Below are 26,609 nucleotides of genomic sequence, written 5' to 3' on the forward strand. Positions count from 1 at the left end.
CCCTTCCAGTAACATGGATATAGTCACTCGAGTCTATGGAGTCTTAAATCAGCCCATTTATGTCACTTTCCACCAATCAAATCCGTCGATTGAACCACAAACAAAGCACATCTGGTCTCCTCCTCATGTCACCCCTCATGTCCTCGTCTGGGTCAAGATAACATTTTGGCAGAACACATGATACACGTACGGGAAATGTTTGGAATCAAATTGGAATGATATATTCCAATTTGTCTGGCGCGACGTTATCACTTTCTAGGAATGTTCTTATGAAACCAAGTGTGCTAAGTTCACTATAACAAGTTATATAATATATGATTCCTTCAACAATCCCTGCAGCATTCTTATCTAAAGCAAGCTGGTTCAGGACAAACCAGAACCACATCTGCCTCCCCCCGTGAACATAGTACATCAGGTCCTTCACACTGTTTACCTTTTAATCTGTGAGACGAAACGTTTCGCTGCCCTGATAACGCTCCAGGGTCGTCTCTCCTCAGGTTGGTATGGTGACTCAGACTGGTCCACAAGGTGTGAATCTCCAGAACGATTCCCGATGAAGAGTCTGGACGCCTGAATATCTTCGACTTTCTGCACATCATCTCCTGACAAAGATTAGCTGAGTCGTGATTACTGTGAAGCCGTGTGGCACACAAAACTGTTTGAGTGGTTCATTTGAGATTTCTTTCCAAAAGTCTGATGAGAAAGTTCATAAAGTACGGACCTGGAGTCATAACATAGTTTGCTTAGCTTAGCATAAAGACTGTAATCAGGGGGAAACATCTAGCTCTGTTGTGGGCGGTGAGTGTCGTTCTTGATTGAGGAGGACGAGGGAGAAATTATTAAATCACTGGAGGTTTTATATGATGAAGGTGGTAAGCTGGTCGTCCCAAATCATATTTGCATGGATAGATGAATGTACCAGCCCCCTAAGTGCAGCATTACACAAATAAATAATTTGTTTAACCTGCACACAAACTGAGCGTGTTTACTAACTTCCTGGAGGAAGAAATAGATCCGGCACATAACTCCCCCTAAAACTGTTGTTTTCCTGTTTACGTACAGATTAAAACAAACAAGATACAACATGTTCATTATTGAGCTTTAGAAGTGTTGACACAGCCCAACTACAGTAAGTGTTTCACCCTGCTTCTTCATGCTAAGCTAAGCTAACCTCAGCACGTCTTGACTCCAGCAGAAGACACACATCAGTACTCAGAACTTTAAGAACTCTTATGTCCCCCTTATTTTCCACAGAGAGCAGCCTGGAGGCCTCAGTCCGCTTGTGACAGAAAATAAGCTCCGTTTTGAGAACAACATGATTATGATTAATGGATTCCAGCTTGAGACTTAAAATAAAGACCAACTGAGCTCAAACTGTGGCATTCTGTTCTGCTGCACCACGTTTACTTTGCCGTCCTTTCTATGCATGAAAAGAAACAAATAAAAGGGTTAATATGGATAAAAGACAGACATGAGTTTGAGTCCTTTCATTGATTCATATTGTCTTGACTTTGTTCACAATAAGGTCAGAGCTTTCAGCGTCGCACTACACAGATAATGAAGCTGCTGCGACCTCTGAGCCACAAGATTTACAGTCAATAAAACCAGAGTTGTACACGCTGCACTATAAAGTTACAGTTTATAGAGCCTTTAATTAATATTGTCTTCTTCCTACCCCCTACTCACGGTGCCCTCGCCTGGACCTCTTTGAACTTTACCTTCACTCTGATCTTAACTACACACCTGTAATGTTTTGACTGAATCTGTCCACAGACAGACACACAAAATTATAAACACCAGTTTCTGCTACAGCCGGCGTCTCCACGGCCACATTCAGCCACGATGACACTTAATAATAATAATAATAGCATCACTGGCTGCACAGACATGATAAGACTACATGGAAAACACTGTCATTAGTGTTTATCAGGAGGTGCAAGGGAGCTTCTATATATGAATTTCCTTTTTTTTTGTGTAAATAAAAAGGAAATGCATACTACAAATTCCATTGTTACTTAATCTTTTTAATCTAGGCATTTCAAATATTCTAAGGTGCGTCCAAAAAACAACAACATTTCACTACCAAATAAACACAACTCAAGTCTTGATTTTCCTGAACCATTTTTTAATCAAATGTTCATTCGGTTGATACAGTTATTATTTCATCACAGCAGGCTTGCTAGATTATTATTTTTTGACTTGAATATAGATGAGGAGGGTCATTTTGCAGCTGCATTAAATGTAGAAGACACATTTGTATTCATCGGGACGAAACATTTGACGCATCTAGTGTGAGATAAAAGACCTGATGATTGAAGAGTGGTTTTTCATAACAATATACTTGTAATCCAGCGTCTCTGGGACTCTGAACTTAATTGTTTTTCGCAAACGCACCTCTGGACTCGTCTTCCGCCGCTCGTGGGTAAAGTGCTGCAGAGAAACACACCGATACAATTTAATGACCATTCAAAGAACGTGAAGACCATCGCATTGGACCGGATTGCACTGAATAATAAAAACAAAAACAAAAAGGCATTCAGCACAGAGCGTCGACTTAACGCTCTGAGTGCTTAAACTTGGATTGTAGAGATCAGAGTCATCAGGTAGGATTCTACTGAGCTCAAGCCTCACAATAACCGCTCTGTCACAGGCTGACACTTTAGCACGCAGCGCGTCAGGTAATCACAGGTGAGAGGAAGAAGAAACGAGGACCGAGACACAAGTGGGCCTCTTGTGGAAAAGATCCTTCTGTCAAATGACAGTGTGTGCTGCTGCTTCTTCTGTTGTTTCTTGTTAAGGTTTCTACCCAGAGTCACACCCACTTTGAATCATTTGACATTCTGGAAAATACGCCGAGTCGCTTTCGGGCAGAGAGTCGGATGAGAAGATAAATACCACTCTCATATCAGTCTGTTAAAATAAAAAGCTACAGCCGGAAGCCGGTTAGCTTAGCTTAGCTTAGCACAAAGACTGGAAACGGGGGGAAATAGCTAGCCCGCCTCGGTAATAAAGTCTGTTGGACTGTTTGTCAGAGGTACGGGGTGTAGACGTCACCTGGTTTTCACTTATTTCTGACATTTTATAGACAAAACGATGACGAAAAGTAATCATTAGTTGGTATTATTGAGGGAAATTCCCAGACTGTAATGCCAATAACAACATCCTGTGTGCTAAAGTGTTACTATCCTCAGACAGAGCTTGTATACATACAGATTATCTGGTATGTATGATAATATCACACAATACAATATTTCAACAAAAAGAAACATTCATTTTTCCATAGGCACATGGATCCATATGGCACAATAAAATAAAATAATCTCAGCTCTATGACGACAACAGACATTAAAATACAACAGAATGAAAACAAAAGCAAAAAAAAATAACAGGAATCAACACAATAAGGGTCTGAAATTAACCGTAAAGGTTAACTGTAACGTTAGAGTCACCAGTGCTGTTTAACAAAATAAGATCCCAAAATAACAGATTTCCTTCTTTCCTTCCTTCAGGTGATTGTTATTAATGAGTGTGACACTTTCTGCAGAGAGATCCATGTATTGACTTTAAATCATTCCTTTGTGATCTGATCCGAGTCGGACTCCAGTTCGGTCTGATGACTTGAATATGTGGCTGGTGGGGAGAACAGAAACTGTGTCTTTGTAGTATTTTGTTATGTGCTTTTAGTCCCTGCTTTTTTCTCATCTATGGATAACTTAGTTTTTAGAAATACTCAAAATTATTTTCATCAATGCATCTTACCATGAATTATAATTTCCACTATGAGAGAGAGAAGGTTTAAAGTGTGCGTCCTGGTCATTTTAGGAAAACACGGAGTTTATAAAAGCTTGCAGACTGACGTTATCATAAATCCAGAAGTAGCAGAATGAACAAAGATGGATGCTGTGACAAGCTGAATTTGAAGTCGATCATTGGTTTAAATGTCGGGTGCTTAATCTCTGACGCACATTTGATTACTAGTTCAACCGCCGTTCAATACAAAGCCTGCAAGCAACTTTGAATTAGCACACGACTATGAATTAATAAAGTAAAACTAAAAAGGTGACGAATGGATTTTCTCTCTGTAGCAAAGTTTCAAGTCTGTGCAAGTTCATTTTTGGAGAAAGAAGGAAATCTTTAAACACGATGGGAGACTTGGAAAGTAATCAGCAGTTAATGAGCCGAAACAAAAACATGCAAAAGCAGCAGAATGGGTCATATAAGTGGAATATAAAGGATTTATTGTGGTGCAAAGAAGCTAAATCATAAAAAAAGTATTTCAGATTAATTTCAGACCCCAGGTACAATCAGAGCGGCTCATCGCTGTGGATCCACGTTGCTCTGATTCAGGACGGTACAGACGTCTGACCAGTATCTCCGTCTCACAGACGTTCACCAAAAGTGCAGGTTTGACATCGCGTAGAGCAACGTCTCTATATCCAATGGAGCGAGCAGCGGCACCAGCCTCAGCGGCACACGCTGCCGTTACTTTCTGCCACGTTTAGCAGCCGAAAGTCTTACTGATGTGAGGCAGAAGTTACAGTACGACGGGAGATCAGAGAAGCATGGGGCTGAACTTCATGGTGGGCAGTTTCACCTCTCCGGCCCTCCCGGGGCTTGAGTGAAATCTATGGTGAGCGTTATATTGGGATTGTTTACATTAGTCAAGTTTCGAACAAAAGTAGTGAAAATTTTAACCAAATTCCAGAAAACGGCTAAAGAAAATGCTAAATAAATGTGCCTTTCCATCCAATACCATGATGGGAATATCAGGTGCATTAAGATCAACAGTTAATTCACCTAAAATGGTGGAAAACTATGTGAAAGACATGATGCAAATTGATGTTTCTTTTATGTATTAACTAGAGGAAGATTTGAATCTCAACGCTCCACACAGATCAGATTTTGTTTGTCTCGTCTGCCTGACGTTTGAGTCACAGGTTTCATGAACATCATGATTTTATTTGTATTTATTTCTACACCAACATTTCTACTATTTTTTTTAAGCCGTTTCCATTTAACCTTTATATGTACAAATTGAACGTGCGCAAAAAAAAATAGGTGGATGGACACAAACTTCTTGCAGTTTGTAGCATCGCGGGTAGTTGTTGAGTATGTGCTGCTCTTTTTCCTTTTGTGCAAACTATTCGCATGCTTAGTCTGAAACGGTCGTAGAGTTGTTCAGAATGAATCAACAACTGACCAATCAGGACGCCTCGTGCTCACAGAGCTGAACAGTAAAGTTTCTTTTATACGTTCCTAAATGTGATGAACACCTCAGAGGATCCGTGTCAATCCACAACCTCTAACCGATGAGCTAATGGCACAACATCTCAACAATCTCTCCCTCTGGTTCAGACCAAACGAAACCAACAGCAGATCTGATCCCACTTTGACGTTCGGACAGACGCACTGCAGCAAACGGACAAACGATTTTCTTAAAAACGTGTGAAAATAAACCTGCAGGTCACATACGGCGACCTGCATTACTTTTTTCAAGATGCAGACACGTTTATAGAACATTTCTGTTGAGATAATCAGATTTCTTTCAATTGTTTTTAAGAAAAGTGCGTTTTTGGGACATAATTATAGACAAAAATGACTTTATTGATTCGAGTGATTGAGTCTTTTTTTTGTCACCGATGTCCTGCAATGAGACGGTCTCCGTGGAGGTTGGAGGCAACACGTCATGAGATGATTTGTCAAAGAGGGAAAGCCGGAGTTTGGATCAGTCTCAGTGATCATCAGTGTCAGAGCACCGATATTAAGATCTTTTGGATCCAGGAAATTCAACTTCATCATCCAGCGGGACGAAGCATTCACAGTGGCTCCAAAACTTAAAATTTCAAAACATTCAACCGCCACCTTGACAAGCAGAGAAGAAGCCAGTCGGCTGCCTGTTGAAGCCGCAGGTCAACCAGACTGTGGAGCCTGGTGGCCGTGAGGACAAACCTCGGTGCCTCAGACTGTCCAGAGTTTGTTTAAAGGGCAGACTGAGACTCTCCTCTTTCCAACCACAGCAACAGATTTAAAAAATGTAAAAGCAGGAAAAGAAAAAAAAAAGCAGAAATGGCAATAAAAAGTAAAAATGGTACTTGGAATTCTTTTGTTTCGTTCGTGATTCCTTTTCACATCTCAGGGAGCGACGACATGAACCGGTCCCGACCACAGAGCAGAACCAGCAGGTGGGTCGTGACGCCGTAGTGACTGGTCCCGGTGGAGGAACGGGTGGGCGGGGGTCAGATGACGGCTTTGCTGCGGTCGACGACCTCGGCCTTCTTCAGTTTGCCCTTACTGAAGGCCTGGATGGAGCTCAGCAGGGCGGTGCGACCTCCTCCAGAGGAGGACAGAGGAGGAGGAGGACAGGAGGACGAGTCCAGCGTAGGAGGGGGGGGGCGGGGGAGGTGGAGGGGGGGGGGGGAGGAGCAGTCAGGGCTCCTGGATGAAGGAGAGAATCAAAGAAAAGAGGGTGAGGAAACAACAACACCTCTGGTTTCTGGTGACATTCAGTTTCCACAGGAGCTGGTTACACAAAGATAAAGTTAAACTGGTCTACTGGTCCACGCTGGTCTTAGTTTTACTCTTTAACTAGTTTACAGATAATTAAAGACTCACTTTAAACTCTCATTAATATCTTTTACCTTAATTCAAACAGAGGGCAGTAAAACGTAGAGGCACGGAACATCACAGCTAAAGATTAATCATGAAGGAGAGGCAGTCGTCCCGTTTTCAGTCGTATCATATAAATCACAACGTTATCCTTCAGCTGATTACATTAAAAACTGTCTGTAGTTTTATTAGAGACTATAACATTGGTAGAAAATGGTTTTGCATTACTTTCTATTAAGGCACTCTTTGTCATTAATGGCTTATTAATTAATAGTTAATACATCGTTAACTAATGCTTTATAGTTCAGTTAAAAGTCATAAATAAGAACACCTTTGGAGTTAACAAATATACCTCTTGTTAATTAAATGTGCTACACTGACCATTTTTGACAACCTAGAAACCCAAACACTGGCCTCTGTTTAAATGTTGGTATATTGGCACCATTAAAACTACACAGAATTAGAAGTATGGTTTGCAATATATTCATGATTGTACAGACAACTATCACTGGATTACTGCGATACTGAAGAAAACTTAAAAACGGTTAATAAATATTTAACTAATGACTTATTAATTCTTCAGAAGCCATAAATAATAATTACAATCTATGAACCCTTTATAAAGGGGGACATGACACACTTATTTAAATTGTCGATTGTGTTCTGTGGGTTTTCCAGCGTTTATCTTTATGAAACCAGCTCCTCCAGATCAGTGTCCCGGCTAAACTCAACCATCAGTTTACCTTTCAGACACGTTGGTCCGGAACTAAAAAGCTTTATTTTAAGAATACGGAGTCAAAACGGACGGGTGGTCCCTAAAGTAAATACGTTAACAAAATAAAAGTGATACAGTCATCAGTTAGACATGCGTCTTCTGTTTTTCTGTTAAAAAAAACTACAGTACCCATAAGCCTCAGTAGCTGTTTCTATGAAGACGGAATGAAATCAGAGTTCTAGATTATTCAGATCCAACGAGGCTCAACCTCTTAACAGAATCTGAAGCTCTCTGGTTGGATGATTCTTACAGCAGTGGCCTCTGGGACTTGTAGTCGTTTCTCTCTTAAAGTTTGTTGTAACTTCACAGCTCTGTTGTCTTTTACTAAAGGAGCTCCTGCCTCAGTGTTTCTCTACTCGTCGGGATCACTTCGATCAACGGGCTGAACTGATGGGGAGTTGAACCGTAACCTGCTACATTCTCAAACAGTTGTGCCATTTTGCATCCCGAACTGGATAAAAACCCCGTGGATTACGGGGCAGAGCGATGGAGAGCTCTAACATGTAGAAGCAAGAGGCCAAGCGCTGCGACTTGAGTCCACAGACTCCACCTTCTGTTCGACTAGACGGTGATTATCTGCAACGTAATGAAAGTACATCCGTCATTCGGACAGATGGTAACCACACCTGGAAAAACCCGTCACAGCAGAAGGACATTAGCATGTTTGAAGATGATTTTATTTGGAATAACCTGTTTTTTGGCTGAGCAGAACAGAGGAAACGTAGGACGTTAGATTTTAATTATTTGATAGGTATTTTATTAAACCATAATGTAAGAATGCCTGCAGGGGTGACTGGTTCTCTCCAGGGTGGCTGTGGAATAAACTCACTTTCATTACATTTAGCAGCCACAGTGGCCTTTATTGTTTTTCCCATGTAATATTCAGATGACCCTTCAGTCACGTCCACAGCTGCACTTCCAGTGAGACATCCGTCTTCAGATGTGTCAGATCGGAGCCCAGCTGTGTCCACGGTCCACAGTTAATGTGATTAAATGTGAAACTTGTGCTCAGATCTGTGATCACAGGCCGGCACGATTCTTACAGACTAATACAAGCTGTGTCCGAAGTACGAACCACCATGAAGGTTTGAAAATGGTCCGTGCTATGAAAACAAAAATGTTACTCTGAAAGGTTTGATCAATACGGGCCCAGATCAGAAGTCAATTATTAAAAATTTGTAATTGATGTGCTTGAAAGAAGAAACCAAAATGAGAAGCAAAAATAGTTTATCTGGTTATTTCACGACGTTTATGGACAAAGTATTATCTGAATATTAAACCAAACATGTGAAAATCCTTATAAAAGATTTTCTGAAGGGTTTGGTCAACGGCAGAGCAGCTGGGAGGAGGAAAAAAATATCGAAAAAACAAATCAGAGTTATTATGAGTTCAATACGTTTCTGACCAAAAAAAAAGCAACGTTCAAAGACCTGACACGTCTTCACCGTGACACCCCCGTCCCAAACACAGACACACGAGCAGACGAAAAACAAACAAAACAGAGACGGACAAACGGACATGCTGCAACTGAACAGGCGGACAGACAGAACGGACGGATCACAATCTCCAATGAGGACATGGGGTCTGAATCGGGGAGGAGTTGGACTGTCTGTGAGGTTTGGAGATCATTGCAGATTGTGAGGTTTTTTATAGAAGTTGTGCGTACACCCTCTTCCAGGCAAACAGAGACTCGTTGATCTCATTATTGACCCGACGAAGTCCCTTTGAGGTTGAGAGAGGAAGTAGATCTGTGCCTCCACTACATAGGTTGTCCACCAGAGAGCATTGAAAGTTTATTTGTATCCTGCAGAATGTCCGGCTCAGTATGTATCTTGTAACACAAAATACAAAACAACAAAATCGAAAGGAGGAAGTATTGATATATTTATGTAAAACTTGAATCACTGCCTCACGGTTGTATCCTTCCGCCAACCAGTCATGTTTTAATTGACGTCCATTTCTAAACAAAATATCATCACTTCGTTATGTTATCCTATTAGACATGTGTGAGGTTGTCATAATTAGCATATAAATGTTTTAGTTTGTGCCAAAACGTCCAAGTCGATAATCTCCAGTTCTGCCGATTGAATCCAATGTAGAAGTGCCTTAAAGCTGCATTCTCTCTACTGTCCACCAGGGGGCGACTCCTCTGATTGTATAGAAGTCTATGAGAAAATGACTCTACTTCTCTCTTGATTTATTACCTCAGTAAACATTGTAAACATGAGTTTATGGTCTCAACCTCTAGTTTCAAGTCTTCTTCAATACAGCATGATGTTCATTTAGTACATTATGGTCCATTTAGAGTCAAACAGACCATAAAGCAGGGTATGCTTTAGGGCGGGGCTTACTGCGATTGACAGGTCGCTAATGCTATCAGAGCGGTATGCGGCGCAATATCAGTATCAGCCGGAAAACTCCAGTATTGGTCAGGCCGGATTTAGAACGTTGTAATAAAAGTCCTCATTACTGAAACACAAGTTTCAACAGCAGAACTAAAGAAGCTCTGGATTTCAGCTTTCAGTTAACGGACGGACATGTTTGTTTCCAGGAAGCGGTTATCTTAACGTGTGCAGAGGCTCGTGATCAGGCTCAATCCATTAAAGTCTATTCATTCAGTACTTGAGATCACAAGCATGAGGCAGATCTCTGACCAGGAGATTGCTGGGAAATCAGGGTGTACGACAGCTTAAAAAAAACACCAGTGACCTTCATCATCATCATCATCGACATTATAAATCGTTTACTTTACCCAACGACACGGTCAGAATGGAACATGCTCTATGGTGGAGACGGCACAGGAAAGAGAGAGAGGGAGATGACAGTTATCTGTTCAGTGGACCAATCAGCATTTACACAGTATCCCCAGGACAAAGAGGAGAGGAGAGAAGAGGAGAGGAGATAAGAAGGAGAAAAAAAGAGGAAGAGAGGAAATAAGCAGAAGAGGAGGAGAGGAAATACGAAGCTAGAGACACAACAAAGTGAAGAATACACACTGGAACCAGGTCCTCACATGGCGAGAGAAGAGGTGAAGAGACAGACAGACAGACAGACAGACAGACAGACAGACAGACAGACAGACAGACAGACAGACAGACAGGTTAAATGATTAATCTTCATATTCACGCATGCAAATCTCAGATGAAAATTGAGGGAAGAAGTTCAGGGTTAACGATAAAGATGCTGTTATGGATCTGAGAGCTGCAGCAGGTTCTCAACACAGTCTGTGTTGTGGAACGTATCTGACAGAGACACCGGGGGAAGACAGACAGACAGGCAGTTGAACATAAAGATGGGACGACAGGCAAGACAGTTGAACAGACTGATGAGAGGACAGGCGGACAAACAGATGGGAGGATAAAAAGACAGACAGAGAGACAGACAGATGAGAGAATAGAAAGACAGTTGAACAGACAGATGGGACGAACGACAGACAGACAGACAGGGCCTACCTGTGGTGGATGGGGGGGGTGGGGGAGGAGGGGCATGTGGGAGGGGAACTGGCTCCAGAACCTGAAGACGGACAGAAAAACAGATTATTCACCATCAGTAACTTTAATGAAGAAACGGAGCTCAACAAAACCTGCGAGTCAAGAAATGAGACAATGCAACAACAAAAGTTGGTAACACAATAACAGATACATAATAGTTCTCAAGTGCAGAGTCTAGAGTACATTTATTGCTTTAATACCCATTTCCATTTAAAGATTATTCTAGGATGTAAATGTAATTTATGGTGCCGTTAGATTGCTGCTTGCCCGTCCCGTGCTTCTCTTTGTGTTTTTGAAAAGCTAAACGGCAATAAATAAGGAGTGAAACAGAAATGTTTGTTCCATAAAAACACGGTGGACATTTTGTAAATGATTACTTCTATCTTTTTTTCAATAAATGTTGACTTTTGGACCGAGACAATGACGAGAACTAAGTTTGCCGTGTGAGTGAGTGAGAGTGCGAGTGAGTGATTGCACACAATGTTTCTGTCAATATAATAATAATAATAATAATAATAATAATAATAATAATAATAATAATAATAATAATAATAATAATAATTAAAATGTCAACATTATGGATGACGCTTCGAACTATAAAAAGCTACAACACTAACTAAGACTGTTCTTAGGTAACTGACCAACTAGGTGTCTAACTACCTAACATACCCACAAGCTAACAAGCTAACAAACTATTTCAGTGATTAACGCTGCCTACCCGGTTAATAAGCTAATAAGCTACCTGCCTTTACAATATTGTTAGACTTGTTTTGCTTTGCTGTAAATGCTGTCAGACTAACCAAATGAATAAATAAATATATAATAAAACATAAATGACCTACTCAGCTATTCAAAACAATACCTACCAGGTTAACTAGCCAACCAACTAGCTTTAGCTAGCTTGTAAAGACAAGAGAGGCTGAAGCTCTGGGAGCACCAGCAGTGACCTACCAGAGTTATTGTTGTTTCTGACCGACACGTCTTCTTCATTTTCATAAGCCGACTGTCTGGACTTCTGCAAAGACAAAAAGTCAAACATTAGATTTCACTGAAACGATACGGTTAAGCCAACATGCACCATTTACAAGAAATGAACCGCTTCGTGTGCACTTGTAGAAGTCACCTCTGTCCCTCGAACCTCAAACAGACAACCGCGTTTAATGCATGTATTTCATTTCAGTCTTTCTCAACAGAAACTTGCTCCTGTGGGTTTTTCTAAACAAACACGTTTCCAACCAGCCAAGACGTTTGTCCATGACGATGTTCTTTCTGTTGTTGTGCGAGACGCTGTCGCCTACCTTCCTCGCCAGAATCTTCCTCCTCTTCCTCTCCTCCTCTGAGCCGTGGTGAGACTGAGCTCTGGTCAGCCTCCTGTGCTGGTGGAGCTTCAATCAAAACAAACATACACAACATTATCCTCCTTACAAAACAGCAAACTTCCCATTTACAAGCTGCGTGATGCAATCTGTTCACAAAAAGAACAGGAAATCCCTGAATTTAATATACAAAGACAGAAACAGTAGAAACGTAGATTCCCGCACACTGCTTTTGAATTCAGGGCATTTATTAAATCAATTTCAGCAGATATGTGGTGAATATTCCCATTTGTTGCCCACTTTGGCAAATTGATAATCCACCCTTGGCCTTGAAATTTGTCCGTTTCTAGAAACAGACAAATTCTCATTTTGGGCAAATTGTGGAAGTGGAATGCAGAGTTCACACAACATCAGATCAGGAGGCTCTCCGGTATCCTTTCACGACCTCTCCTTCATGGAGTAATGTTCGTCTATATTCCTGTTTTATAACTGCACGGTGAAATAATCCAAGCAGCGGAGGAGAAGCAGTGAGTGCAAAGACAGCGGACGGAGATTGATGTAAAATGCTTCATAAAACACAGTGTTGACCTTCAACTTTATGGACTGCTGCAGTTAGCGTGCTAGCCATGCGATCTGCTGCAGTTGAATGTTTACAACCCCCGCCCACGCTTTTTCATGTCCCATCTGCTCTTCTGCCTCAGGACGCCGGTAAACGTCTGCAGGTGAAATCAGTTTTGACTTCCATTTAAGAGGCAAGCCGTTCACGGTCATTCTATGCTGGTTGATAGTCGAGGAAGCATGAAAATCAAGCATTCATTTCCCCAAATGCAGAATGTCATTCATGAAGCAGTAACTTTGAAGACATTAGAAGACGTGAAAGAATCAGCCGAGAGTCAAATTGTGTTCACTTTGTAGTCCTAAAGAGAAAACGTGAGGTTCCAGTGCCGTCTGCTCCTGGAGTCGGCATCATTTACAGGAAGAGCGGCTTAAAGTAATTTGACATTAATGTCAGCACACTGTTTGTGTTTGTAACATGAAACGGTTGTGGGAAATCATGTTGCAATGTTTTTCCCACAGTATGTTATGTTGCAAGGGCCCGGCCTCCTCCAACTTGTCTAGCAGGTCACCGATTCAAAATACAATTTGGGGAAAATTGTTGATGGAGCCTTTAAGAAGGGACATGTCCTCCCGAAGGTCTTCAGTAGAGAAAATAAACAAACGATTTAAAGACGTTAAATGAGTGTAGTGACCCACCACTCTCTGCTCCTCCTGCAGCCTCTTCTCGAGACTCTGCTTCGCCGTCTTCAGCGCCTCTTTTAGCCTGCTGGGAACCTGGAGGAGAGGAAGGACTCAGAGGTCTGCTTCATCTTTCTTCTTTTTATTTTTTTAATCAGAATAAACATTCTGAAGGACTTCACATGGACAAACTCTAGGAGCAGTAAACTGAGCCTCTCACCTTGATCTGGAGTTTTTCTGAGTGTTGGAGCTGAACGTCACTGAACAGCCTAAAAAACACAAAATGTGACTCATCAGCAACAAAAAAAACAACAAAAAAAGGACATCCTGGTTCCGGCGCATGTCCGATATTAAATTTCAGACTTTGGTTTGTGTCGAGTGCTGCATGGATGAAGTATTTGAAGTTAGCATCGCACCGGTGACCTCGACAAACAGCCGGTGGGATTTTTACGTTGAATTTTGGATTATTGCAGAAAATAAGCTCCAAGGTGAACACAAGTTTATGATACTTACATGTTTTATTTCACAAATTAATACCACTTTTATGATTTGTGAAGAATAAAGCTAACGTTAGCTATTAACAATCTACACCACCGTCGCACGAGTAAACACAACAAGGCTGTAAAGGCGGACTAGTCGGTGTTTCGTCGTCTCATTTAGCCACTTGTTAGCAACCGCCTTCTTTAAGACACGTAAGATCTGAAAAATTCACAAGATGGGTGTTTACTGACGTATCTTATACTGAAAAACAAAATGCTAAAATCTCTTAAGCTTGTTTTAGGCATCTAACCAATCCCAGACTTATTTCCAGGTTTTAGGACTCATTCCTGCAGCACTCTATTAAAGGAATTCTTTCTCATATACATTAACCCGAGAACTGTCTTTTCTTGTCTGGATGCATGATAGAGTAAATAACATGAAAAGTTTCTTTCTTAACATGCAATCAATTACACTGGTCCCAGTCTGTGGTGTTCATTGCAATATGGGCAGATAAAAAAATTTCTGCAAATACAGAAATTATAATTTGAACTTTCGAGTGGATAGAGAGGCCACAACGAAGGGGAAATGATGCGTTTTCTGATTTAGCCGGCTTGATGTGTATGTGGTCTTCAAATCAAGCTGCTGGAGTACACAGGCAACATTACACAGTACACAGGCAACATTATGATCATGAGTCTGTACACAGAATGTGTCTGTAGGTGCATCACTGCTCAATGAAAACAACAGGACAGAGGCTACGTCAGGTGAACTCACGGTGTCTGGATGAGCTGCGACACTGTTGGCATCCCGCTCTTACAGGCTTCTGTGGACAAAATGGACTGCAGCACTGACACTGAACGAACACACACACACACACACACACACACACACACACACACACACACACACACACACACACACACACACACACACACACACACACACACACACACACACACACACACAATAAATCAACAGAGCACGTTGGAACTTTTAAGTAAACTTGTTTCATGTCAAGAGGACAGAATGTCTGGAGGTAGAACATGTACATATATACGTGTACATATTAATCTCTGTGTGTGTGTGTGTGTGTGTGTGTATATACTGACCCACAGCGGTGTAGGGGGCATCGGGGTATTGATCGACGGGCACGCCTTCCGGCGGTCGACCGTACATCATCTCGTAGAGTAAATGTCCAAAGCAGAAGACGTCTATGCTCTCTGTGGTCTGCAGAAACACAAGTAGTACTTAGATAAACTAACTTTCAATACCAAAGTATGTTGGTACATGTACAGGCTCACAATCTGAAGATTTAAAGATGTTGTTCACAGGAACACAAGCTAACTTAAACATTTATTTGTCCCTTCATCATTTTGTTATCTGTTAATCCTGCTAATAAAAGAATATACTATGTGCTCACATATTTTGCTAATCTATTTATTTTACACAACAGATACAAATATAACATTTCAATCATATTAAGAAGAAACAAGGAAAACAAAGTCAGACAGATAGCACAGTATTTAATTTTTACGTGTGGAACAATGTCTCCCGTATATTTATCCATTTTCAGTGTTTACGTACGTTGATTTTCCTGAGCTGGCTGAAGGCCGGTCGCAGCACTGAGGGAACTCCCAGCATGCCGTTTTCTACATCAGTCAGTCGACACACGCCGTCATCGACGATTACGTTGGACGCGTGCAGGTGACCGAAAAATACGCCGCCATCATGGAGAAGCTTCAGGCTCTGAACACACACACACACACACACACACACAGAGAACACATGCAAATAAATAAAAAACACACACACACACACATCACAAAATGTTACTTGTTACTACAACAGTCTCTCTCTGTGTTCTGTGTGCGTGTGCGTGTGCGTGCGTGCGTGCGTGCGTGTGTGTGTGCGTGCGTGTGTGTGTATACCTCCAGGATCTGGCGGCCGTACAGTTTGATGTGCTGCAGTTCGAGTCCCTGACTCTTCTTCGGGTTACAGTACTTCTTCAGGTAACTCTCTCTGGGTTTCACCTGGAGGAGAGAAACAACGGTTTTCACTGGAACCTTCTACCAACAATATGGTGGAATAAAACTAAGGACATCCACTCAAGCACAGTTTTGAATTTCGAGGCATTTGTACTTTACTTTAGTATATATATTAAAATGATCTCCACCAGCGGCAACGTTAAAGCGGTGAACACATCATCGCATCAACAATTATAATCCAATAATATAATATACATGTTTCTGAAATTAAATATTCTGCTAAATGAATACTTTTAATACTTTAAGTATATTTTAATGCCAATACTTTTACTTTAGAGAAGTTTTCCATGCTGCGCACACACACACACACACACACACACATACAAACGCACACACACACACACACACACACAGTGTACCTTACAGATGTGGTCTCTCAGAGAGCCTCTCTCACTGAACGGCCGGATGAGCAGAGCTGAAGACTCACTGGTGCTGGAGAACAACAGCGGACAGAGATATGGAGTCTGAAGAAGAAGAGGAAGAGTTTGATTGTTTACAGCTCAATATTAATTAGAATTCAATGCATCTCTGCTTTTAATATTCATATTAAAATTGTATGATTTAAAGAGGGATATTTTTTTTATCATTACAGGATTGGCTACGGCCTCAGTAATGTGGAATATTATTTATATATATATATATATATATATATATATATATATATATATATATATGAATAAAACTAGCTGAATGACCATCAGAATAATAAAAAAATTATATTTTTTAAAATTATAGATAACAATGAAGTAAAAAAATTAATTAAGTCAGATTCTGGTTTCACAACCAAATGTTTAGTTACTGTGTTTGTGGCTGTGTAAGGCAGTGCAAGTTACTAACACACACATGAAAGCACACACACGCACATACACGACATACACACACTGGGTACATACAGACAGGCTGGTTAGCAGCTTTATTGCTGACTGCAGGTCTTTGTCGGACAGGAACTTATCAGGACCCAGGTCCACCTACAACACACACACACACATTATTTGTTATTTCGATAATTACAATCTTCTCTACAGACTTGCTTCTGTAAACCTGAGTTGCACCAATGTAAATTAAGTTGTGTACTTTTCAGTTTTAAAATACTCCCAGATCACATATTTCCAGATTCTTTGTAGCTTTAAACTCAGACTGCTGTTCATCATGCACTCCCACTTTAACATTTAACTGTAAATCATTCACACAACAGGAAATGAGAATCATTTATGAACTACTGAAGACGCACAACGCCTTTAGAGCTCCTTTAAAATAAATGGGAAACAGATTTGGATGAACTCGTTTTAGACTAAAATAATCCAGGGAATATTCTCCTCTTCGCTATGCCTCGGGCAAACTGTTATTCAATTCAAATAGTACACCGTCTGCACTCGTCTCAAGACTAAAGCCGACATAGATCCCACATGTGATCGATGCAGGTAGAATCCAGACACTCTGGAAAGTCAAGAAAAGTCCCTTCAGTCAGCTGAGCGGAGTGAAATATGGAGGAAATACCAATCAGACTGTTTACAGACTTTATCTCTCCGTCCACATTTGTTGTGTCTCACTGGGAAATACTCTAACATCAGTGAATTACTTTTAATTGAATCCAAATGAAGCTAAATTTAATCTCCACTCTGGGAAATCCCTCAGCGTCTGAGACATTCCTGGAAACGAGTCAGAGGAAAGTAAAAGTGGAAAACAGTTCTAAATTCTTACTTCTCTTTGAAGAGAGAAAAGAAGAAGTTATTGTGATTCAAGAATTCATTGAGTAAAACTTTTCCATGTGTTGCTGTTGCTGCTCTGAATTTGGCCACTTTTCCATAAAACGCTGTCCTGCTGAAACGTGTCACAGAATTATATTTGTAAAACGCTTCATTATAATGATTTTGAAGAAACATTAACTTCATTTCCATCATTAGTTTGCAGACTGAAGGACTAAAACACGAGGTCAGAGGCTGAGATTTTACAATCCTCAACCTTCTGAACCCAGAGCAGTTTTTCACTCCCGTCACATTTTACTTGATTTTCACTGAGACATATACGGTAAGTTCTGCACAGCATGGCTAGAAGTAGAGAGAACTTAAAAATGTCTTTTGTGCAGTAAAGTTACAATGCCATAAATCATAAAATTAAAGAAACGCAATTTCTTTGACAATATATTTTACAAAAATTGTCATATACCAATAAACATACATATATTTATATATTCAGCATTTTTCCAAGTTGCCACAAGTGTTACAATGTTGGAAAAAAGAATGGAGGCTCCATGTGATATATATATACAGTATATATACATGTATTGAGCTTTTGTACAACCTCTACTGTCCTCTCCTCAATGCATGTGTTCAGCAGTCTGCAGTTCAGTTTGACAGAACTTTGGTCTCAGCCGGGTAAATCATAGCTTCCTAGTTGCGCTGAGAAGCGCAGAATTTAATGTATTTTACATGATCTGGTTTGAGTAAACTGTTTATTTGGGGCAAAATGACACATGTAGAATAAATAGTTTTTAAAGAAATATCAAAATGTTAAACTTATTTTCCGTTGCTTTTTCTGACTGAAGCGTTCGTCGCACACGATATGTTCAAGGACCGTCGGAAAATCTGACAATGACGACAGTTTTTTCAGCTTCTGGCTACGATACACGCTGGAGTTTTGGTGACAGTTTAAAGAGAAAATGCTTTTCCATCCCGCCGGCGGGATTTGGAGTTCAGAGGGAAACCGTGACGTTGTACCGTTGCAATGTGGTTTGTGCAAACGAACGAAGTGTTACTGACTCCCGGAGCTCCTCAGGATTGATTTGCACATACCACCCGCACAGCAACGACACAACGCTGGTTTCCTTAAAAGAATGAATTGGTATATTTTGGTTCAAAATACGATGATGATCAATATAAACAAAACCTAATTAAATATAAGAAGATGGATTTATTTTAAGGTAAGATACATGACATATGTTTAAAACGAAAATCTAAGACAAAAATACATTTGAAATGATTTATAATAATTCAAACATGCATGTTTGAAACTTCAAATAGAATTTGAGTATTACTCCGAAGATCTCAACTCACTATTTAAAGACACAGATAAAACAACGACCCATGTTGACTACGTATTACAGTTCTCCTCAGACATTATTCTCAACCTGTGTTTGTTTTGATCAGTGAAACTTGATTTCTTTTGTACTCACCCAGCTCAGCAGATAGCGCTCTTTGGGCTGCTCTTTGTTTTTGATTAGAAAGTATTTCTTCCTGATCCTCCAGCCTGAAACAAAGAAACAGCGCGTCACTTCATTTGATACTCAGCCAATAAGAATCAAACAACAATGTTGTCAAACGTGTCATATATTTAAACATACTGCATCGTGTTAAAGCAACACTACGTATCTTTTGAGAGAAGAGGAAGACATTCTTCCTCTTCCAAACAATGACTCTGGTCTATGGTATGACCGGTAACTGTTCACTGTGCTGCTGTTACAATCGCATTGTAGCTAAATGCTAAACAGTAACTAGTTTAAAGTGGTAGCTTGGATGTTTTGAAGTGGGGTTGCATGAAGTACTTATACAATATGATTTATTTTGGATACCGACTGTGTGCAGTGTTGTTACTCATTTCTAGAATTACTTGTATTCCTTTGTACATCTACATGATATAAAACGAATGTCAAAAAAGAAAAATGTGATCACAAAACAATTATATTGTAGCAGCTTTAATCTGCATTTGAAAACAACGAAGCTAAAGTAAACTTCAGCATGTTGTGCTAGCGGTTAGCATTAGCACTGCAAACAGTCAGGTTCAGAGTCTTACCGTTGTCTTTGAGAGGCTCCAGAACCTCCCACTTCAGGTCCGACCTGAAGAACATGGAGACCTGCTGCAGGGCGATCTCTGACAGACAGAGAAAAAGAGTAAGAAAATAATGTATTATAACAATACAAAAAGAGAGGTACAGGTGATTTAAAACAACAAGTGGTTATACTGTTCTTTGACTTTCCATCCCTGAATAAGACAAACTGAAAATAATCTCTCAGTGAAGAAGAAGGAACACACCTGTGTAGTTGGCCGTGTAGTTGTTTGGGTCAAGGAACTTCTTGACTATCAGGGAGCTGGAAAGCAGGGGATGCTGGGTAATTGAGTCCAGAAAGGCCTGCAGTCCTCTCTGCCTCTCTGCTATGAACTCCCTGTCCATGTTTCCAAGTAGCTTCTTGGGAGGAAGAGGGAGACTGATGCCACAAACCTGCAGAGAGAGAAAGATGGAGTTTGTTTTCTTATCACCATTAAATGTATTTTCCGTTATCTACTGTCGTGTATTTACATAGAGACGGACTAACAACAGGCTTCCGACAGTTCTGCTGCATGTTGACTGAAGGTAAAGGGGCTGACTGGAGGTCGGGGTCGGTGGGAGACCCCCAAAAAAGGAAATGAGCAGACGAAACCTCAGCAGAAAAACTGCTGACTTCCTGTTATCCAGCAATGATTTGACCTGAACATAAAGACGAGTCACAAGCAGCACAATCTGACACTAACCCCAAAGTCAGAGCCGCTCCAGTCCTCTACAACGCAGTTCCATTGATTATGGATTTACTAAAGATCAATATGATACTGGGAAGATGCTAACCTGAACCGATTCTAATGATTTTTAAGTATCAGATGCAACTTTTTCCACATGTGACCCTTTAAAGTGAAGAACGACGCAAAAATGAGCTTTTCTTTTTCTTGAAACAAGCTAATCTGTCTGGAGTGTTTTTTTTACTTGATATCTTAAAACACTTCTTCATACAAGAAGAAATTAAAGGCCAACCTGGAAGTTATCATCGCACCGGTTCCCTCGACGAACAGCTGATGGGGTTTTCGATTATTGCAAAAAAAAAAATAAGAATCTCTTTGGCAAACGGAAGTTTACGATACTTACAAACTGTGTTGGTAAATGCAGAAACTAAAAGACTGACGCTATAAACAAAGTTCATCATGACTCATCACTTCCACCAAGCTTGATATATTTAATGTCCCCGACAACATCTGGAGTCTCATTCAGACACTTGTTAAAAAACGCCTTTCTAAAGACACAAGCGTTGCATTTACTGTATTTTGAAGAACAAAATGTGAAAATCTCTGAAGCTTGTTTTAACCACAGAACTTATTTCAGCCATCAAGACAAGAACCGGATGTGCAAAAACACTGACTCATTTCCGTGTTTTAGGGTTCCTGCAGCGCCCTATCCTCACGTTAAGATAACAAACACTTCACACATAACCTTGAACCTTCTATCCTTTGTAGGATTGAGCCACCATGACAGCTGTCACGGTCCAGACTGAGATGTCTCATCAACTAATGGGTTGCCATGAAATTTAGTTCTGACAAGTTATTGGTTGAGATATTTCAGTCCCGAGGGCTTTAACTCTGCTAACACGGCGAAAAAAAATCCATCACAGCATGAGCTGAATGTCATCAGCTGCAGCGGAGCAGAATGAGCACACAGCAGCGTTTTCAACATATCCTCGCTGAGATATATATACGGAGTGTCGCAGTGCAACCTTCCAAAGCAAACAGCTCATCAGTACACAGATCATCAGACCATCAAACTGCCCCCTCAAAGCACCAGCCAGGAAATCAATGACACAACAGCAAAACCCTTGAGCATATCGGAACCAACAGGCACTCAGTGTTTCCAAACAGGAAGGAGATTATTGGCTAAGACGATGCTGCTGAGTGTAAATGTGCACTTATAGACATTTCATGTTGGCAGGCTGCTGTGTTTTCTATGTTATTAGGCAACAATGCACCAACAATGCATTTCAACAGCACTGCTGCTCATTTTATAAAGCAGAACACCGTAAGAGTGTTATAAGCTAATGTCATCTGAAGAGCTCAGTCACCAAAAACACTCATTTCTGCACCGAGCATTGAAAGACGTCGGAGAAAAGTTTGTAGTTTTTTTCCTTCAGCGGCAGCTTGAATTCATGTCAGTCATGAAGGATAACGAAAATGTCCAGAAAAAACGTTCTCAAAGCAGCGATGAGGCACGAGAGACTTCTCTGCTGTTCCATCTGTAAGACCAGCAGGTTTTAAAAGACCCAGGAGACGCAGCGACTAAAAGAAACTAAAAGAAACTCACCATCAGGCTGCTGTTGAGAACATCAAAGTCACTGTAGCGCCGAATCACCTGCAACACACACACACACACACACACGTTACTGAGCCGTCTGCGATTTTAATTCATCTCCTTATGATCTGGACAGTTTCATCGGTCAGTACTTCTGCCAATCAGGTGGTGATTGGTGCATTTACCTGCCAGCTGTTCTCTGAAGACACGCCCCTCTGGACTCGGACGATGTACTCCTGAGAGACGAGAGATCACAGCCATCAAAACATTAGTTTGCTGCTTTTCTTAAGCAATTAAAAACATCACTTAAACAATGAGAAAACGCTGGGCAGCAATGTCCAAAACTACATTCCCATATAACTAAAATGCATTCTCAGGGAAACATATTGCTACCGGATTACGGTCGCAGTTTTCGTTGTAAAATGAAACAACATTTTATTTAAAATAAGTTAATGTTGACTTTTGTTTTCACAGGACACTAACTGTCTGCTGGGTGAACGTCCCATATCGAAATACTAATAGAGAGAAAGCTGTATTGCTATGACAATAAATGTGTACTTTAGAGGAAAAAAGTTATAATATATTAAGAGCAAATTAGTAGATTTCTTTTGTATTCATGAAAAAAGTAATAATTACATGCAAATATATTCACGGTTTTATGAGAGAAGTATTGTGTTTTAATATTACACAAATTAACGCAATTAGATGGAAAACCATATAGTCTTAATTTAAAAGGGGGAAAAGTTATAATACTGCAAAAGCAAGTTTATGATTTTATACAAAAAAAACATTGTTCAATTTAGAAGAAAGTCATAATATATGATAAGTTTTAATTATAGAAGATAAGTGATAATATACACAAATATACAGAAAGGTCATGCTGAAACACAAACCGGTTCATATTTCACTTTCGGTTTCTTTTCCAAATAAACGGTTTAAATAACACAAACACCGTTCAGTGAGGATCTGTCTGATCACGTCGCTGCGTTCACAGATCTCTGCAGTGAAATGTTTTCATAACCAACAACAACGATTATGAAAACAAGACTCGTGGCGTAAACACAGACTTTTCCTTTAATCTAATCCTCTAACAGTGTAATTCCTGCTGACAGGCTGGTTTCTGCTGTTATCTCGCCTTCATTCACGTGAGCCCAACACAAACACACAACATCACTTCTTGTTAAACTCAATACAATCTCGCAGACGATTTCTTTCAACGGTCTCTTCTGAAAATGTACAAAAGCTACAAATTCCCACAGTTTTTTTCTCCAGTGCAGCAGTGTGTGTTTCATCACTATAACACTGCCTCTATTATTCATGATATCCACCCTCCATTCATTTATAGCAGTAATGTTTGCAGTCTATGTTCAGTCCCTTGTTGTTTAAGAAGGTGCAGCACACATAATCCTGCCTTCTGTCCATCTCGTAGCTCTCCACTCGCCCAGAGTCTGTAAAGCTGCCGACCTTTGATCTGCAGCGGTCTCGTGCTTGTGGAAGCCGTGAAAAAGAAACATATCAAAACAAAAGGGACGCAGCAAACGGCTAATCGGTATCAGCGTCAGTACTGACCACATCAAGCAGGTCGGGTGATCCACGCCGAGTACAGTTTTCTTAATCGGTGTCACATCATTTAGCTGCAGACTGTTTTCTTAGAGCGACGCTAATTCCCGGCCTCACGTTACTCAACACGTAAACCATCCCGATGAGTTCCACACAGTGAGACACGTAAACCATCCCATTGAGTTCCACACAGTGAGCTATAACGAGCACTAGTAACAGCAGATACCAGGACGTGGATATTATCCAGAGCAAGATTTTTGTTGTTGTTTGTGTTATTAAAAATGTCAGCGTGACTTTGAATTTGTTCTTCTTTTTTGGAATAGAACATGCAAGCTCTGTGTTAAGATACATTTTTGCCACTGACTGTACATTACATTATTTTATTAATTCAATTGGGAGAAACGCATGATAACATGACACCGGCCTCCCTGTGTGGAGTCCATCAGACTTCCTCTCCTTCTAGACAGTGACTTGTAATTGGTGACCAACAGGAAGTGACTCGTCCTTGACTAGAAGCTCAAACACAGCCTTAGTGTGTAACTGTTGGAGGCACATCCTCACATTTCTTTGGAGTTGCTTATGTTGTGAAATTCTGGACAGTCATCTGACAGACACGAGGACATCTGTAATGTTGTTCTGAATTACAGGAAAGTATCTGACTAATAGAAGTAAAACATAAAAACAGTAACTCTGTACAAAAACTACCAACAGGGAGAAATGTAAATACATAAATACAGTTATTATATCTGTTAGTATTAGTCTCTACTATGAGGTTATGGTTCCGTTTTACACGTGCAACACGGATGCCTGACATTAGCATGCTAACTGGCTAGCTCAGCTGATCCTCAGTCGGACTGTAAACAAACCCACCACTGATGGGTCCATTATCGGACAGACGGACACATGTCCTGCTTCATTATTATTCCTAAAAACATGCTTTATGTCCACCGACAGTCACGTTGTTCACACGTCATTTCTTACTGCAAACGAGTTCAAAGTAATGCTGAACATGAGCTTTTACAACAAGTTGAGTTACAATGTGGGAGATGATGTCACGCAAAACTTAGTTAAAACAAATCAGACATATTAATGTTTCCGTGGATTTGAACAGACGCAGATATTATTTGAGACACGACTTTAAAACCTTTACAAACATATCCACCATGTCTTCACTTCGGCATGTTTAAACATACAGAAAACAGCAAGCATAGTCCTCATACAACGTGAGTAGAAAGATGTCAATAGAGGCAAATCATTAAAAAACTACGTATATATATATATATATATATATATATTATTATATATATATTATTATAATAAATATTATTATATATATATATTATTATTATTATAAATATTATTATATATATTATTGTTGTAAATATTATTATAAATATATTATTATTATTATAAATATATTATTGTATATATATATATATATTATTATTATTATTATTATTAAATATATTATTACTATGTATTATTATTATTACATATATTCTTATTATGTATTATTAAATATATTGTTATTATGTATTATTATTATTAAATATATTGTTATTATGTATACGAATGTTACAACAGACCATCATAGATTTAAGACAATACTTTGTTATAGATAACGTTTAACAGCCTTAAGGGGAATCAATAAGACGCAATGATTCTCAATATAATTCACTTTAATGATAATAGATAAGCGACGGTTCTCGGAGCTTTTACATGCATTGCTTTCGGCTGCTGCTCCTCCAGTCAGTCGGTGTCAATGCTCCACTTTGATCGCTTTACATCAGCAGAATACTGGATGCAAAACAGCTTCCAGGAAATTGCTTAATCGGTGACAGTGGCTGTCTGTCCGATAATGGAGATACAATGTCAACTCTCACGCTTAAAAAATAATACTTGTCAACTGACGCATGGGGGTGGGGGGTGATAGTACTATTTTTTTACAGCTATATTGACGTAAGTTGAAAGAGTTGCTTTAATGGTTTAATGAAACAATTCACAAGAAAAAACGAGACGAAATGCAGCTTCCAACACCTGTGTCCGATAATGGAACCGGTGACGCAGCGATTGCCTCAAACGATAAATTCCCCCTTAAAAACTACGCTATTACGCTGTATTTTCGACACGTACGAGTATCTATCTTCTTGGGGTGAATAACATACTGTTTCACCCGTTAAACCTACAGGTTGTTAACGGGTTAGTTAGGTTAACGTTTGTTGTTTTTCTAGTAAACACTCACCGTGTGGGACTGCAGGTTCTGGCTGGCTTCGATCACCGCAGTTAGAGGAACGGTGTCGTCCAGCAGCAGCCGGCCGGGGGTCTTCTTCTCCAGGAAAGACATCCGGAGGATTAACGGAGAAAGTCTGATCTTAAAAGTGTCCGTCTGTCCACTGACTGAGGAGGAGGAGGAGGAGGAGGAGAAACACCAACAGCTCCGAGAGAAGCGAACTAACCGCTGGCCGTTAGCTTAGCTTTTTACCGTAAACCAGGATGCGGTGCTGCAATCAGACGTCGAGGTGCGTCAGCGCCCCCTGGTGGTCCGGAGGAGGAAGTGTTCGCGGACATAAACAATTTACCAAAATAAAAGAAAGGAGCAAATAAAGACAATGTTGAGCTTATTTCTTGTTTCAAGAAGCTTTCAACCAGAGTTTCCTCAGCTTTTGGAGTTGCGCTTTAAAAACATTAAGATGGTTGTGTTGAGAATTTGTTTGTCAAACCTTCGGGCTGGAATAAAAAATATATTTTATATTATATTTATTTATATATTTTATGCTACAAGATTCCCAGGGACCCCCCGATTCTGTACCTGGCATTGATACCCGGTGAAATCATTTAAAAAGAGGACTATCTATAGCTACAAAAGTTCAAAAATCAAATGTGTTCGACCAAAGCTAGCCAAACATGTGCCGACCAAAGCAGTCCACATGCTGATTAACAGCCCTTAACATAGAAGAAATAAGATGCTAAAGCAGCTGTTCAGGTGATAGGTTGGACTGAAGACCAGCAGACTGTTCC

The 26,609-nt window shown here is 40.2% G+C and overlaps 1 protein-coding gene across 1 annotated transcript; it reads right to left on the bottom strand.

Moving 5' to 3' along the window:
* Positions 1-2,122: 2,122 nt before the first annotated feature.
* On the bottom strand, positions 2,123-25,966 carry pxk (PX domain containing serine/threonine kinase). Its single transcript, XM_079186522.1, is given in 20 exon segments — positions 2,123-6,389; positions 6,392-6,435; positions 10,834-10,849; positions 10,851-10,894; positions 11,824-11,887; positions 12,171-12,257; positions 13,443-13,520; positions 13,645-13,693; positions 14,679-14,757; positions 15,014-15,131; positions 15,489-15,650; positions 15,833-15,934; positions 16,309-16,413; positions 16,843-16,917; positions 19,122-19,195; positions 19,739-19,816; positions 19,979-20,165; positions 22,044-22,091; positions 22,217-22,267; positions 25,834-25,966. Coding segments are annotated over 20 exon segments (1,716 nt in total). The 5' UTR covers positions 25,936-25,966; the 3' UTR covers positions 2,123-6,236.
* Positions 25,967-26,609: the final 643 nt, after the last annotated feature.

This window comes from Pholis gunnellus, assembly GCF_910591455.1.
Source record: "Pholis gunnellus genome assembly, chromosome: 3".
In the NCBI taxonomy this organism is placed as follows: Eukaryota; Metazoa; Chordata; class Actinopteri; order Perciformes; family Pholidae; genus Pholis; species Pholis gunnellus.